Source organism: Nannospalax galili, unplaced genomic scaffold (genome assembly GCF_000622305.1).
Source record: "Nannospalax galili isolate Female #2095 unplaced genomic scaffold, S.galili_v1.0 scaffold648, whole genome shotgun sequence".
Taxonomy (NCBI): domain Eukaryota; kingdom Metazoa; phylum Chordata; class Mammalia; order Rodentia; family Spalacidae; genus Nannospalax; species Nannospalax galili.
This window is the reverse complement of record NW_008360311.1, coordinates 2,190,089-2,205,056: the sequence shown is the minus strand read 5'-3', so window position 1 is coordinate 2,205,056 and position 14,968 is coordinate 2,190,089. Positions and strand designations below refer to the sequence as shown.

The 14,968-nt window shown below is 45.2% G+C and overlaps 1 protein-coding gene across 1 annotated transcript in view; it reads right to left on the bottom strand.

Annotated features, from left to right (window-relative positions):
* The window catches only part of Hsd11b1 (hydroxysteroid 11-beta dehydrogenase 1), a 28,815-nt gene extending 15,321 nt beyond the window's left edge, over window positions 1–13,494 (bottom strand). The window contains exons 1-4 of the mRNA XM_008824798.3: window positions 13,304–13,494; window positions 12,488–12,618; window positions 11,322–11,433; window positions 11,031–11,216 (exon numbers count right to left, since the gene is read on the bottom strand). Coding sequence (XP_008823020.1) covers window positions 11,031–11,216; window positions 11,322–11,433; window positions 12,488–12,618; window positions 13,304–13,388 — 514 coding nt within the window. The 5' untranslated portion in view covers window positions 13,389–13,494. The remainder of the gene's footprint in view (window positions 1–11,030; window positions 11,217–11,321; window positions 11,434–12,487; window positions 12,619–13,303) is intronic.
* Window positions 13,495–14,968: the final 1,474 nt, after the last annotated feature.

Sequence of the window (14,968 nt, the reverse complement as noted above, 5' to 3'; positions counted from 1 at the left end):
TAAATAAATAGAAATAAATAAATGCTTCATACTCTTTCCTGACAGCACTTGCCCACGTGGCAGCCATTCTGTAACAAACTTTTAAACAACAGACAAGTTTTGTGGCCAAGCCAAAACAAACTAAACAACAAAACCATAATAGACAACAACCTCCACCTTATCGGTATTTAGTAGCTGTGATTTAAATTTGTTTATTCATGAGATTGAATGTAACCCTGCCCTCCTAAAGTCAGCTACCCTGAAAAGGATCTTTGTTCTGTTACTATTACGGAATCCTTACATTGGGAAAAATTATCCTAATAACATTTGTGCCAAACTCACTGTGTCCATCAGGCAGTTCAGGAGCGCACCAGGAGGGAAAGCCTGCCTCTGCAAGTGCTGCTGGAGTCACAGCACCTGTGCTGTTCTGCAGGTAGTTTCCCATTTAAATCCGACTTTTATAGTCACAATTTAGAGTCTTTCTAGAGGTGGATGGTTGCTTCTGGTGTTTTTCTGATCATGAACAATGCAGCAACAAACTGGCTCACACTGGAACGTGGGCCCCGTGCCCAGGCACCTTGCATTTTTCCAAATGTTTATTGGCCGTAGCCCTGACATCTGGTATTGTGCCTGGCCCAGAGTGGACCCTCAATAAATAGTTTTTAATGAATGAGTGAATAGACTTGGGAGGCACCTGTGCAACTTGTGTGTGGAAAGACAGGAAGTTCTGCCTTCTCTTCCCAGCCTTTTTTGTTTTGTTACAACTGTTTTTTTTTGGGGGGGGGTTGTTTGTTTGTTTTGTTTTGAGTCAGCAGCTCACTGTGAAGTCCAGGCTGGCCAGGAGCCATCTCTGTAACTCAGGGTGGCCTTGAACTCCTGACTCCTGACTCTGTTTCCTGAGTGCTAGGATCATAGGTGAGCCACCTCATTCTGGTGAGCCGCCATGCCTGGCTTGACATTCTTCTTGGTTTCTCAAGTGCATACGTTTTATTTTTTAATTCCATCCAGGTTTATGTTGTATGCTCCCACACTCTCCTTTCCCCACCTCCTCCTATTAGTCCTCTAGACAGTTTCATTGTTAATTTCATTTTATATGTGCATACATGATTTTATGTGACTACATACAATCTAGGAACCACAAAAAATGTGATATTTGTCTTTTGAGACTGGCTTAATGAGTCACTTAATATGATTATCTCCAGTTATGCCCATTTTCCTGTAAACAACATAACTTTGATCTTTTCATGGCTGAAAAAATTCCACTGTGTGTATAGACCACACCCTCCTTACCCATTCCTCGGTTGCTGGACACCTAGGTTGGGTTCTTGACTTATCTGTTGTGAATAGCGGTGAGTAAACACTCATGTGCAGGTGTCTCTGTGACATTTACTTTTGGATAAACACCAGGAGTGTATCACTGGGTCATGTAGCAGATCTGTAGTTTTTTGATAAACCTCCATGCTGACTTCCATCCGGATGGAGGAGTTTGCTTCCCCATCAGTGCACAGGATCCTCTGTCCACATCCCTACCAACATTTGTTGTTTTTTTCTTTATGACTGACATTCAGACTGGGGTGGGATGGAATCTCAATGTTCGGAGAACATTTTTCCAGATTTTTATTGGCTACTTATATTTTATCTTTTGCAAACTGTTCATTTTTTAAATCAATTTCTTGATTGCATTATTAGATTTCTTGCTGTTTGGTTTGAAATTGATACTTATTTGACAGAAATTTTCCTCGGATCAAGATAAAAAATTCATTTTTTTTTTTTTTTTTTTTTTTGCATAATGGCTAATGATTCCAGAGCTGGGCATGGTGCTCAGTGAGTGAAATCTAATGTCTTGGGTTTTTTTCTCCCAGTAATGTGAAAAACTCTAAGATTTAGCAATTTTTGTACATTATGAACATTTTTATAGATGTTTGAATTAATATAATTTTTCCTTTCAATGAACATACAAAGCCATTAAGTGTAAAAAAATGAAAAATTCAAAGCTACATTTTTACATTATATCAGAGTTCACTTTCACTTAGTTTTGTATTTATCTCTGTCTTAGTGATAACCATTTTTCAAAGTTTCCATATGAAGTCAACTTACTGTTTGAGAAGACTTTTTCTAACATCTCAGTGGGCAAAGTCATGAAAAACAGTTCACAGAATAAAAATTATTAATAGCTGGAAATCACATGAAGCTTGTTCATGAGTTACTAGACTTTTAATCAACTGCTACATGCCAGGAGCCGTTGAAGGTGTTGAAGACATAAAGGTAAACAAAGCCAGAACACACTGCTCCACAGGGGACTGTCCCCCATGCCATCCTACAACTAAATGAAAAGGCTCAAATTATGACTACTGATACCTTTTCTTGTAGCCTCAAAATTGTCAATTCTGAAAATATCACTAACCTTGCAAAAGTAAAGACGCAGAGCAGAAAGGGAACATGATTCTTGGTTCATTTTAATTGATCATTATTCTCAAATCTCTGAAATGTCTGTTGCTTTATCTAAAGCAGTCTAGCGATACGTACAGTCAGTCACTTTAAACATCCTCATCATTCCACTCGGCTGAGTACCAAAAATCCACCAGGAGATAATCATCAGCTGACTCATAGGTTCAAGTTCAAGAAGCTTTGTTATAGATTTTTTTTTTTTTTTTTTTTTTTTGGACAGAGTCTCTAACCTAGTCTGGCCTGGCCTGGCCTGGCATTTCCTATGCAGCTGAAGGTAACCTTGAACTTTAGATCCTTCTATTAAGATTACAGTGTGTAGTAGCTAGAGAGATGGCTCAGCAATTAGAGCATTGACTGCTCTTGCAGAGGACCAGGACACACATGCAGGCCATACACTCATACACATTTAAAAAAAAAAAAAAAGATTACAGGTAAGCACCACAACCCCCGCCCCTTGTTTGCAGTGCTGGGGGTCAAACTCAGGCCTTGCATGGAAGGCAAGCCCTCTACCAACTGAGTTACAACCCCTGCCCCATTTTTCTTTTTTTAAAAAAAATATATTATCTGTTATTTTTATTTTATGTGTATGGTGTATTGCCTGCATGTAGATAAGTGCACCGGTGTAGTGCAATGCCCACGGAGGACAGAAGAGGCTGTCGGATCCCCTGGAACTGGAGTTACAGACAGTTGTTAGCTGCCATGTGGGTGCTGGGGTCCTCTGCAAGAACAGCCAGTGCTCTTAACCACTGAGCCATCTCTCTAGCCGCCCCCTCCCCCACCTATTTTTTTCTTTTTATGAGACTAGGTTTTACTACATAGCCCTGGCTGTCCTCAAACTCACAGTCTTCCTGCTTCAACCTCCCAAGTGCTGTGATTACAAGTGAGTGCTGTCACACATGGCTATTGTAGGATTTTTAAAATGTCAAAACATGGAAGTAGCCTAACTGTCTGGATGGTGAGGAAAATAGTTAATTGTGACACCTTTGCATCAGTCTATATAAAACGTTGGAAGGACATTCTCCATACACTGCCTAGACTTCAAGAACACAAGAGATTTTTGTTTCAGCTTCATCCTTTGCTCATTTTCACTGTGTGTGTGCTTAACTTAAATTTGGTTCCTTGATTTGTTGTTATGTATATGAGTGTTTTGTGTACATGTATGTAAATGCACCTGCATGTACAGTGCCTGCAGAGGTCAGAAGAGGGCATTGGATCCCCTGGAATTGGAGTTACAGGTGATTGTTGGCCCCCATGTGGGTGCTGGGATCTGAACCTGGGTCCTCTGGAAGAGCAGCAGTGCTCTAACTGCTGAGCCGTCTCTCCAGCCCCTACATAACTTTTTTTGTTGTTTCCTTTGCGACAGGGTCTCACTGTTGTAGCCCTCGCTAGCCTGGAACTCTCTATGTAGGTCAGGCTGTCTTTGAACTCACATACTCACAGAGATCCTCTTGGCTCTGTCTCCTGAGTGCTGGGATTAAAGGCCTGTGGCACCATCCCTGACCCTCTGTCTATAATCTTTTTTGAGAAATTTCAGAAATTACCTGCTTCTTGCTACGCTTCCATTTTTTGAGGACAGTCTTATTTTACATTTTGTCTGGAAATTCAGGAGCCAGATTTTAAAGTTAAATCTGCATCTGTGTTGAGTCTAATCCGGCACATTTCCTTAAGGTTTAGTTTTCTATTTGTGTATTTCTATTTGGAAATACACAACTGCTTCCAAATTGTTGTAAGCATTTTCAGGTCCTTATGGAGGAAACATAAAAAAAGATGATGGTGGAAACTGAATACTTCACATGGAAGTACCTTCCCTAAAACCTGGGCCACTCTGAGGAGTTCGGCTCCACCAGACTTCTGTTTGCTTGTCTTGGCCTCAAACTCTCTATGTGGCAGAGGCTGCCTTTGAATACCTGCCGCCCTCTTGTTTCTACCTCCCAGTGCTGGGATTACAGGAATCTGCCACCATGCCTGGCTTCCCAGCCTTGGAAGGAGAAAACTTGAAGCAGTCATCAGGGGTAGCGTCCTTCCGTCCTCAGCCTGCAGAGCTGCTACTGTCTCCCTCAGAGTGTTCACTTTTGAATCCCCCTCATCGCCTTTTAGGGGCAGGTTCATGAGACAAATCCAGCAGGTGCCCTCTCAGTCCTCAGGGTTTTGTTTGAATGCAGTCTCTTACATTCATTCCATCTGAAGTGACTCCTGGAGCCTTTAGGTCCTTGTTGAGTCACATGCTGACCTCCCTGGCATTCTTCAGGTCCTGTGGATGACGTATCTGCTGCACACATACCTCATCTTGTATATTTTCATACTGCCTCACAATGCTCCAATTCCAGGCTGCGCATACATGCATAAACACTTGAAAATTATTTCTGGGGTAACTGGATTGACAGGTAAAGTGACAGATTTTCTTAGATCAGAACAGCTGTAGGTGACGGAGGAGCACTGCTCTCTGCTCTGATTGTCTAGATCTGTACCACTTCTGCCCCACACTCAGCCGCAGCACACGGCAGAGCTGGCTCACCTCCGGGGAAGCCTTGGGTGCCAGTGAATGTGATGAACATCTGTACAGCCTCCTCTCTATGTGAAACACCATGGAGATTATGGATACTGCTAGCTGACCCTGCAGTTGAGAAACCTGTTTTTTCTTGCTGTAATGTTGAATCCTTGAAGTTGGTTTAGACCACACAGGCAGCCCTCAGCTGACACACAGGTTAAGGGCCAACAAGTGACTTCATTCCCACCAGCATACTGTCTTATGAAATATTTTCCCTTGACTAGTAAACTCAGTGTGCCTGAACTACTGTACAATTAATATTAAAAGCACCGAGAAACTGCTGTAGATGAGTACCAGAGAAAGAATGCATTTGAATAGGACAGAAAACTAGGTCTGTCTGTTTTCCACCCACCCACCCATCTAGCCATATAGAGAGACATTAAAAGCTGATTTCTTTTGTTTTTGTTTTTGAGACAAGGACTCACTGTGTGAGCCTGGAACTCACTATGTAGACCAGGCTGGCCTTGAACTCACAGAGATCCCCCTGCCTCTGCCTCCCAAGTGCTGGGATTAAAGGCATGTTTTTTTTTTTTTTTCCCAAAAAACAACAGTTAGGGATCTTCTGAAGAGCAGTCTGAACATTCAGAGGCCATTGACAAGGTTCCACCTTCCTTTGAGTATATTTTCTTTTTTTTACATATATTTTATTTATTAATTTTATTTTATGTGTATGAGTATATTGCCTGCATGTATGTGAGTGCACCTGTGTCGTGCAATGCTGCAGAGGTCAGAAGAGGGCTTTGGATTCCCCTAGAACTGGAGTTAAGGATGGTTTGTAGCCACTATGTGGGTGCTGGGAATCAAACCCAGGTCCTCTGCAAGAGCAGTCAGTGTACTTTACCGCTGAGCCATCTCTCCAGCCCCTCCTTTGAGTATATTTTCATTTTGAAGATCTAAGAAACCCAGTCTTTTATTATTATGTCTAATTTCAGTTCAAACTATGCTTTTATTTTCCTTGATATGGAAGAAACTCAATTCTTATGCCCAGAGTGCTTGATTCCATCATGTTTTGCTATAGTTATTAGTGGTATTAGGGTCACTTATAGAGACACACACAGACATACACAGACACACAGGCAGAGAGAGAGAGAGAGAGAGAGAGAGAGAGAGAGAAGCATAACAACTTCTGAAGGTTAACGTCCCCAAATGTGGTGAAGACACAGGATTGGTGTTTTCGGTCTTTTTGAGAGAGTCTCCCTGTAGCCCCAGCTGGCATGGAACTCACTATGTAGACCAGGTTGGCCTTGAACTCACAGAGATCTACCTGTCTCTGCTTCCCAAGTGCTGGGATTAAAGGCGTGAGCCACCATACCCGGCGACACAGGATTGGTTTGGAGGGAGAGGGGAGGAAGGGATAACAGGGTTCTTCCCTGACTCCTCTGAGGGGATATTGGGGAAGGGTAGAGAAGCCACATAGATGATCAGTTCCAGTGCCATGCATAGGACCAGAATGATGTGCCCACAGAGCCAAGGGCTCCCCAAAATGGAATCAGCTTTACCTTCTAGAATTAAGCAAGAAAAGCTATGTTGATTAACAGCAGACAGGCTTCTTCCAGATCTTTTAGAATGTTCTGTTCAAACTCATTTCTTTTCTTCTTTTTAAAGTAAATTGTAAGCACCTACATTTTCATTTCAGAAACATCTGCCAGGCATTCTTTTCCGTTCATGCTCCTCCGAACCTGTCCTCTGAACCCAGTGCCTGATGGCCTGGTTCACAAGGTAAGCCTTGAAAATTATAAAGTGGGTGTGGGAGGACATTTTTTTGTATGTTATTTGTGTCTATTTTTTTGAGACAAGACCTCATTCTATAATCCAGGCCAGCCTGGAGCTCCTGGTAATCCTCCTGCTTTGGCGTCCCAAGTGCTGGTATTTGTGGCATGCTTGGCTCATTTTCTTCCAGCCTTAAATGTTTTTTGGCCTGGGTAGCGTGGGAGAGATTGTTAGTGAGTCATCGGTAGCTTCTTTCCTGGAAGTAGAGCCCCTGAATTTTAAGTCTTCAGTATAGACCACATCTTTAACAAGCTATGGTGGTAAGGTGTGTCCTTCATTCATGTAGCTAGAGCTCAGACAAAATAGCAAGGCCTCTTGGGCATGCAGATGAAGGCAACACCACAGGACTGGTGCCTCTGAGACAGAGGGCTGGACAGCCTCGTGGGGCAGAACCATCCTATCAGCTTTGCTGTCTTCCCTGGGCTGTTCATAGGAGAAAGCAAATTTAGATTTGCTTAAGGCATGGTAAAGTTGGGTCTTATTATAGTAGCTCAACTTATATCTTAAGTACCACATGATGAAAAGACGGAAGACTGATCAATGTAACAGTATGTGATATAGTCAAGAAACTTAGCAGGGGTCAGGGATGGTGCTGAGTTGTGGGTGAATGTGTGCTGCAAGGTGGTTCTTAGAAGTGTCAGTACTGTGTCTGAGAATACTAAAGTAACCAAGCTCTAAGAAGACAATAAAGCTGGGGATGGTGGTGCACGCCTTTAATTCCAGCACTCAGAAGGCAGAAGCAGGAGTATCTGTGTGGGTTCAAGGTTATCCTGGTCTACATAGTAAGTTCCAGGCCAGCCAGGGCTACACAAAGAGACTCTGTCTTTTTAAAAAAAAAAAAAAAAAAGCCTGGTGCGGTGGTGCGCCCCTTTGATCCCAGGACTCTTGAGGCAGAGACAGGTAGAGCTTTGTGAGTTCAAGGCCAGCCTGATCTACATAGCAAGTTCCAGACCAGCTAGGGCTACAAGGAAACCGTGTCTCAAAAGATCAAAAAAAAAAAAAAAAAAAAAAAAAAAAAAAAAAGGATCTCTATTAATGCAATGCTAGAAAAACATTAGGAATAAAAATGTTACTTCTCACTATAATTCAATTAGAAAATCTAGTGCATTAGAAGTGATTAAAACCCTACCTCAATATATTTTTGCTGACTTTAGGGCCAGTTTGATGTTTATGTTTGTGAAATTCTGGTTTAAAGGAGAAAGGATTAATGAACATATTTACCTATTGTTTAAAAGAATTCTCCAGGACTGGAGAATTGGTTAAGCACACTGGCTGCTCTTGCAAAGGATCTGGGTTCAATTCCCAGAACCCACATGGAAACTAACAACTGTCTGTAACTCCAGTTCCAGGGGAATCCAACTCCCTTTTCTGACCTCCACAGACATTGCACAACATAGATGCACTTACATACATATATAGGCAATACATTCATACACATAAAATAAAAAATAATAAAAATATTTAAAAAAGGATACCCCAAGGCTAGGGAGATGGCTCAATCAATAAAGTATCTGTAAGCATCTGGACCTGAGTTCAGATCCCCAGCACCCATGTTAAAAAACAAAAGCCAGGCACAGCAGCAGACACTTGTAACCCCAACACCAGGGAAGAGGCAGGAGGATCCCTGGGGCTTGCCAACCTGCCAGTCTAGCTACATCAGTGAGCTCCAAGCTCAGGTGAATCCTTGTACCCCCCCCCCCAAATAAGGTGGTGAGCTATTGAAGGAGATACCTGTGTCAGCCTCTGACTCTACACATACACAAACACCTACATACCCACACACTCCCCCATACATACACTAGGGAAAAAAAAAAATATATATATATATATATCACAGAACCTAGAATATTCTTCTTAGGGAAACCGCAATGTATCTCCTATTGAAGGAGATACCTGTGTCAGCCTCTGACTCTACACATACACAAACACCTACATACCCACACACTCCCCCATACATACACTAGGGAAAAAAAAATATATATATATATATCACAGAACCTAGAATATTCTTCTTAGGGAAACTGCAATGTGTCTGTACTTTGCAAATTCACAGACAAGGCCAAAAGACTGAACTCTATGGTACACAAACAACAGACACAAGGCTAAGTAGTCCAACTAAATTTCCACCTTCCAAATTCCATGGAAATTACCGTGTCATTCTGTAGGTGTCGATGACGTATAGAAACAGAGGTCGTCAGAATTCCATCACGTCTCTGGGTATCTACAGTAAGTAATCCTGCTCCTTCCGAGCACATCTGGACTGTGCACGTTATAAAAGTTAAATTCTCTACTCAAAGGTGAAGCTTCCTTTGCCTGGAGTGAATTTCTTAGTTCATAACTAAGTCTTTAAAGCCACCCACACCATGACCCACGCCCTGGATCCAGTGGCGATGTGCCGGCCCTGTCCACTCAGTATGCATCTGGGAGCATTCCCTTCCTTTCAGCATGTCTGTGGCTGGAGGGTGAGAGTCTGTGCTGGCTGGAAGCACAGGGTGCATATCAATCACCCTGTTGGAGGGTGGTGAAGACACACTGTCCTTTTATCCAGTCACCACGCAGGCCCTTCCTGGGCCAGAAAGAAGGCTTTATCACATGGACGGCCTCATTGGCTTCAATGGGAACTGATGTTTGTGAAGTGCTGAACTGTCCTCGGCTCCTAGCTCACTTGTTTTTACATTCCTGAGAATTCCTGTTTTTACATTTAGAAGGCTGATTTAGATCCTGGTGTTCCATGCCAGCTGCATCTTTGTGACTAAAGATATGTAGGAATCCCGGAGGGGTCCCTATGCAGGATACTCTTAGGGAATGACTTCTGATGCAACCATGCAAAGCACCAGAGGGCTCTGTGTTTGAGCTCTGTGAGCATTTCTTTGTACCTACCTAGTTTCCTACTTAGTTGGTTGTTTAAATCTCACTTTTTTCTTTTTTTGAGACAGAGTCTAGATGGCCTGGAACTCACAATGTAGACAAGGCTGTCTTCAAACTCACAGATCTGCCTGCCTCTGGGATTGAAAGCGTGCGTTCACCACACCCAGCCCAAATTTCACTTTTAATGTAACAAGTTGAGATACTTTCTATTTCATGAGTGTATTGTGGACCCTTTTTAATTTTTGAGTCTAAGTGTATTGCCTGCATGTATGTAAGTGAACCCGGGTTGTGGAGTGCCCACTGAGGTCAGAAGAGGGTGTTGGATCCCCTGGAACGGGAGTTATGAACAGTTGTTAGCAGCCATGTGGGTGCTGGGAACCAAACCCGGGTCTTCTGCAGGGCAGCGGTGCTCGTAGCTGCTGAGCCGTCTCTCCAGCCCCCAGCTTTTTAAAGTTATTACTCATTTTGCTTTGCCCTAGTTGTCTTACTCCACAGCTTAGCGTACTTCCTTTCACTTCTGAATTTGTATTTACTAATGTGTCCCAAGTGGCCTGGCTCCTCCGAGGGGCGGGGCCTGCTGCGGAGACTCGACTGTGGAGCGTTAGCGACGGAGGGAGGGGCTTTTGGGCACTATCTTGGGAGGGAAGCGGTGAGGTACCAGGAAGGAATGGCCCTGGTGTCTGGCTCGCATGGACGCTAGAGGGGCCAGTTACCGACCTGGGGCGAGACCGTGGGCCCACCAGGTGTCAGCGAAGCTAACAGTGACTGTGGGTGGGGCGTGGAAGCAGTCTGGGACGAGGGCCACTGAGCCAGAGGAGCAGGGTCCCTTTCTTTGTAAACCACTCCCCTCACTCCCCAAAGATACAAACTGTGGAAAAGTCAGGTAAAAATGTGATTTGTCTAATAGCGCCAGGGACAAGGGGCCCTAGGAAACGCAGGTGACAACTAACCGGACACTCCTATGGCTCTTGGTTATGACAGAGCAGTCTTTTATGTGTATAACCAGCTCTCTGCAATGGGGACCAGGACTGGCTGACCCCAGCCATCGACCCAAGGAGATCACAGGTTTCCCATGGGCACCCCGGACTGCTGCTTTTTGTCTAGTCCTTTCAGGGATTTTGCAGCCCTACCTTGACCAATCTTCACTTTCTTGGACGAACTAGTTCTTGCCGGCCTCTGCGTCCCTTCCAGTCACCGTGTAAGCCCCTGTTGAGTTCACACTCTAGCTCCTCATTCGTACCCCTGCCTGTGTATTATTAGCTTTTGCTTAACCTCTGTGAACATTTCGACCTCAAGTTTATGCAGTGCTACTTCTCTGCATGGAAACCGGTACCAGTTCGTGTCCACCGCAGAGCCCAGCACAATCCCAGCACTGTTCGGCTCCCACACCGGCCGCCCGTCGCACTGTCCCACTCACCAGCCAGGGAGGAGATGACGACGATGCTGCCGTTACTCTGCTTCAGCATGGGCAGGGCAGCCACGCTCAGGACCACGTAGCTGAAGAAGTTGACCTCCATGGTTTTGCGCACAGAGAGGATATCATCACGGAAAAGGGTCAGCGAGGTGTTGGTGATGTGGTTCAGAATGAGCATATCCAGTCCCCCTGCAGAGACAACGGGGTTGAGAGAGACGGCCTGGGGCGGTCCCTTCCCGTTCCCCTCCCAAAGCTCTACAGGTCCGGAGGAGGAAAGCTGACAAGCAGGCTCACCCATGAGCTTCCCTGCCTCGGCAACAAATTGTTTTGCGAAGGTCATGTCTTCCATGGTGCCAGCAATGTAGTGGGCGGAGGCTGCTCCTAGTTCCAGGCAGCGAGACACCACCTGCAGAGAGGCAGCGTCAGTATGCCCTGTTGTAGTGTAGACTTTCAAGTGTCGTGTTGGGAAGAACTGGGCTTAAATGAGCGTTTGTTCACAGAGCTGTTCAGATAAGAAATAGTGTATGTATATGAGATGAGTGTGTGTGTGTGTGTATGTTTGTGTAAGTGTGTGAGAGTGAGTGCATGTGTACGTATGTTTATGTGTGAGTCTGAGTATGTGAGTGTCAGTGTGTGTGTGTGTCAGTACATGTGTGTGTATGTGTGTGTGTGAGTGCATGTGTATATATGTGTATGTGAATGTATGTGTATTTTTTTTTAATTGTAAAAAATTTTATGTGTATGTGTGTGTTGCCTGCATGTAGGTAAGTGCCCCTGTGTCATGCAATGCCCATGGAGCACAGAAGAGGCTGTTGGATCCCCTGGGACTGGAGTTACAGACAGTTGTTAGCTGCCATGCTGGGTGCTGGGATTCGAATCCAGGTCTTCTGCAAGAACAGTCAGTGTTTGTAACTGCTGAGCCATCTCTCCAGCCCCTGTATGTGTATGTTTGGGTGTGTGTATGTGTGTGTGTTCCTAAACACCCCCTCATGATCACTGTGATCTTCTGTAATGGGGTTTAAGTGGATAAATCACGGTGCTGGAGTTTAAGCCCATGATTCACCTCCCCAGGGTTTGTGAACAGATGTTTTCAAATGCAGTATGGGTGTGGATACAGGTCTGTGTGGTAGCTCTAGGTTTGTGAGTGCTGGTATGACCTCAGGCTTTCGAATCTGTGAGAGTCTGCGGGGCATGACGATGTGTATGCATGAACAGGCACAGGAATCTCAGTGCCCGAACTGCCTCTGTACAGTTCCAGGGGCAGATGTGTGTGAACTGTAAGTACACGCAGACGAAGAACTCTGTGACTTAACGTGTGTGCATGTGCTTAAAAGCAGAGTTTTATATGCCTATGGGTGTTTGAACCCGCATATGAGAGTGCAAAATGAGAGGCAAACCTTTGTGAGTGTGAGACCACGTTTGGGCATTGAAGTTCATTCTCTGTGGCATGGAACCCTTACCTTCTGGAGGCTTTCCTTTGACCTTGCTGTCAGCACCACATGGGCCCCCATCGTGGACAGATGATAAGCCATCTCTCTCCCAATCCCTTTGCTGGCCCCTGTGACGATCACTTTCTTCCCCTGGAGCATTTCTGGGAAACCACAAAGGAAGTGAGTGCCTGTGCGGCCTGTTTCACTTTCCCTCTTTAGAGGTCGGGATCAGTTTGCCTCACTCTGTAAACCACTGAGGTGACACCTTGAGTTCTTCATAAACATGCTCTCAAGTGGGGTTGGCCTGGATGTTCAGAGCCTTCCTAAAACCCCAGTGTGCAGTGAGCATGGAGACAAGGCCAGAAAGGTCAGAGTTCAGCTAAACTTCCTGAGTTCCAGATGCTTCTGGGATTATTTAATTTTGCTAAATTGAAAGGAAATTTAAAAAACAATCAGAATATGTGTTCCCAGAGATCCAAGGCCTCCCTCTACTTAGTCTTCAGCTCCGCGGCCCTTTTTCTATTTTGGCCCCTCAGTGGTCTCTCCATTGAACGCGGTATGGCTGAACTGTGGGTCTGGGTTTACCTTCATTTCTGCAAATTTGAAAGAGCTCTGCCTGGGGGGTGCCAAGCAAAGCAAGGCCCTCCCTACTTGGCTGCATGGTCTTCCCTTCCCGCCCCCTCCTGCCCACAGCCTGTGGCTGGAGGACACTGAGCTACAGCCCCATGACAGGGTCCCCTCTTTCTCAGTGCCTAAGGGCTCGAGAACATGTCCAGATCCGTAGGAATACCCCAGCACCCCTTTGTTTTAAGCCTGTTCCTCCAAATGAGACACACTGGTACTCACCTGGTCTGAACTCTTCATTCGTGGAATAGTAGTAGGCCAGGAAAAGCACCAGAATGGGGAGGAGGTATTTTTTCATGAAAGCCATCAGACAGGGACCTGGCTCAGGGAGCCCTGTAGGACACAGAGAAAACCTACAGAGCTTTCTACAACCTCCTAGGCAGGCAGCGACCTTCTGAATTGTGACATCAGGGACGGGGGAGGCTGGAGTAGTCTCAGGCAGTGCTAGCCAACTTCCCTGTCAGAGCAGCGATTGGCTTTGGGTGGGATCCCATTCGTCCCTGGCAGCCTGCGTGGTGGATTTCATAATGGACAATGTTTACTCCGTTTCATTGAGCAAGAGGCGACTTCCAGATGGCCAGGCTCATGACTGTGCAGGACTGGATTCCTGAGCATCCCTGCCCCGACATCCTCCTCTGAACACCATTGACACTGGCCGGCATCAGTGGCCTTGCAAAAATGGTTTGTCAGGGAGAGAGAGAGAGAGAGAGAGAGAGAGAGAGAGAGAGAGAGAGAGAGCGAGAGCAAGAGAGAGAGAGAGAGAGAGAGAGAGAGAGAGAGAGAGAGAGACAGCGCCAGCCTGAGAATGTGGGGCTTCTGGGGGAAATGTAAGTAATACCAAAGAGAGCCGAATGTAAGCCAAATCGCACCCTCAGCCCCACCCCCAGTAGGAAGCAATTAAAAATAAAGCAGCAAAATAAGCTCAAGAGAGAATGTGCACATCTTCAGAGGAAAATAAATAAATGAGAGCAAACAAGCCGTGTAAGCCCCACACCGACGTTCAGTGAAAAAGTGTTACAACATTAGGAGAAGTTGTAACCCAGCCAGACCCCGATGGCGGGAAACAAGCTCTCCAGCAAGAGCAATGGACAACGTACACTTATTACTTTAACAGAGAATAAAGTGGGGGGGGTACCGAGTGCCAAAACCAGAAAGAAAGGCAGTGATTAAACTGGGTCATGTGAATGCTATGGAGGGACAGGAACTACAAAGGATGCTGGGAAGAGGAGGCCAGGGCAAGAGGAGACCAGGAACACCTTTGGCCAAGGGTACTGGGGATCCAACACAGGACCTCACACATGCCAGTGAGATGCTCCGCCTCCAGAGCCACACCCCCAAGCCTCTTTTTGGTTTTAACTTTGAAACAGGAACTTGATACATTGCCCAGGCTGTCCTTGAACTAGCCTGGGACCTGTCCCCTCTTGCCTCAGCCTCCTGAGCAGCTGAGACAATAGGCTTATACCGGAGGGTCCTGTGGAACCCAGTGTGCTGGCAGCAAAACCATCTTGGACTATTCATGTCCCAGCCAGACATGGATTCCATCGAAGACCAAGAGGAGAAACAACGTAGCAGTTAAGAATTTATTATTACGGCAACACAGAAATAGCTGTGTTAAGATTTCATTAAAGAAAAATCCTCAAAGAAAGAATTTAAGATTTGTCATGTTTTTCAACTTAAAACCAACCATCCAAATTATAAAATCACCTCATTATAAAGCAGATCCCAACTCTGCAGGTTACCAGTGGAGCAGGGAGGAAATCCAGTGTTCTAGGGAGTGAGATCTGTGGTAGGAGTGCCAGAGCCACACAGAGTTAGGAGAAGCCAACCATGACCCCTAAACAGGCTCTGGAAATATTCAGTGACTTTTCACTTCAGAGTAAGAGAAAA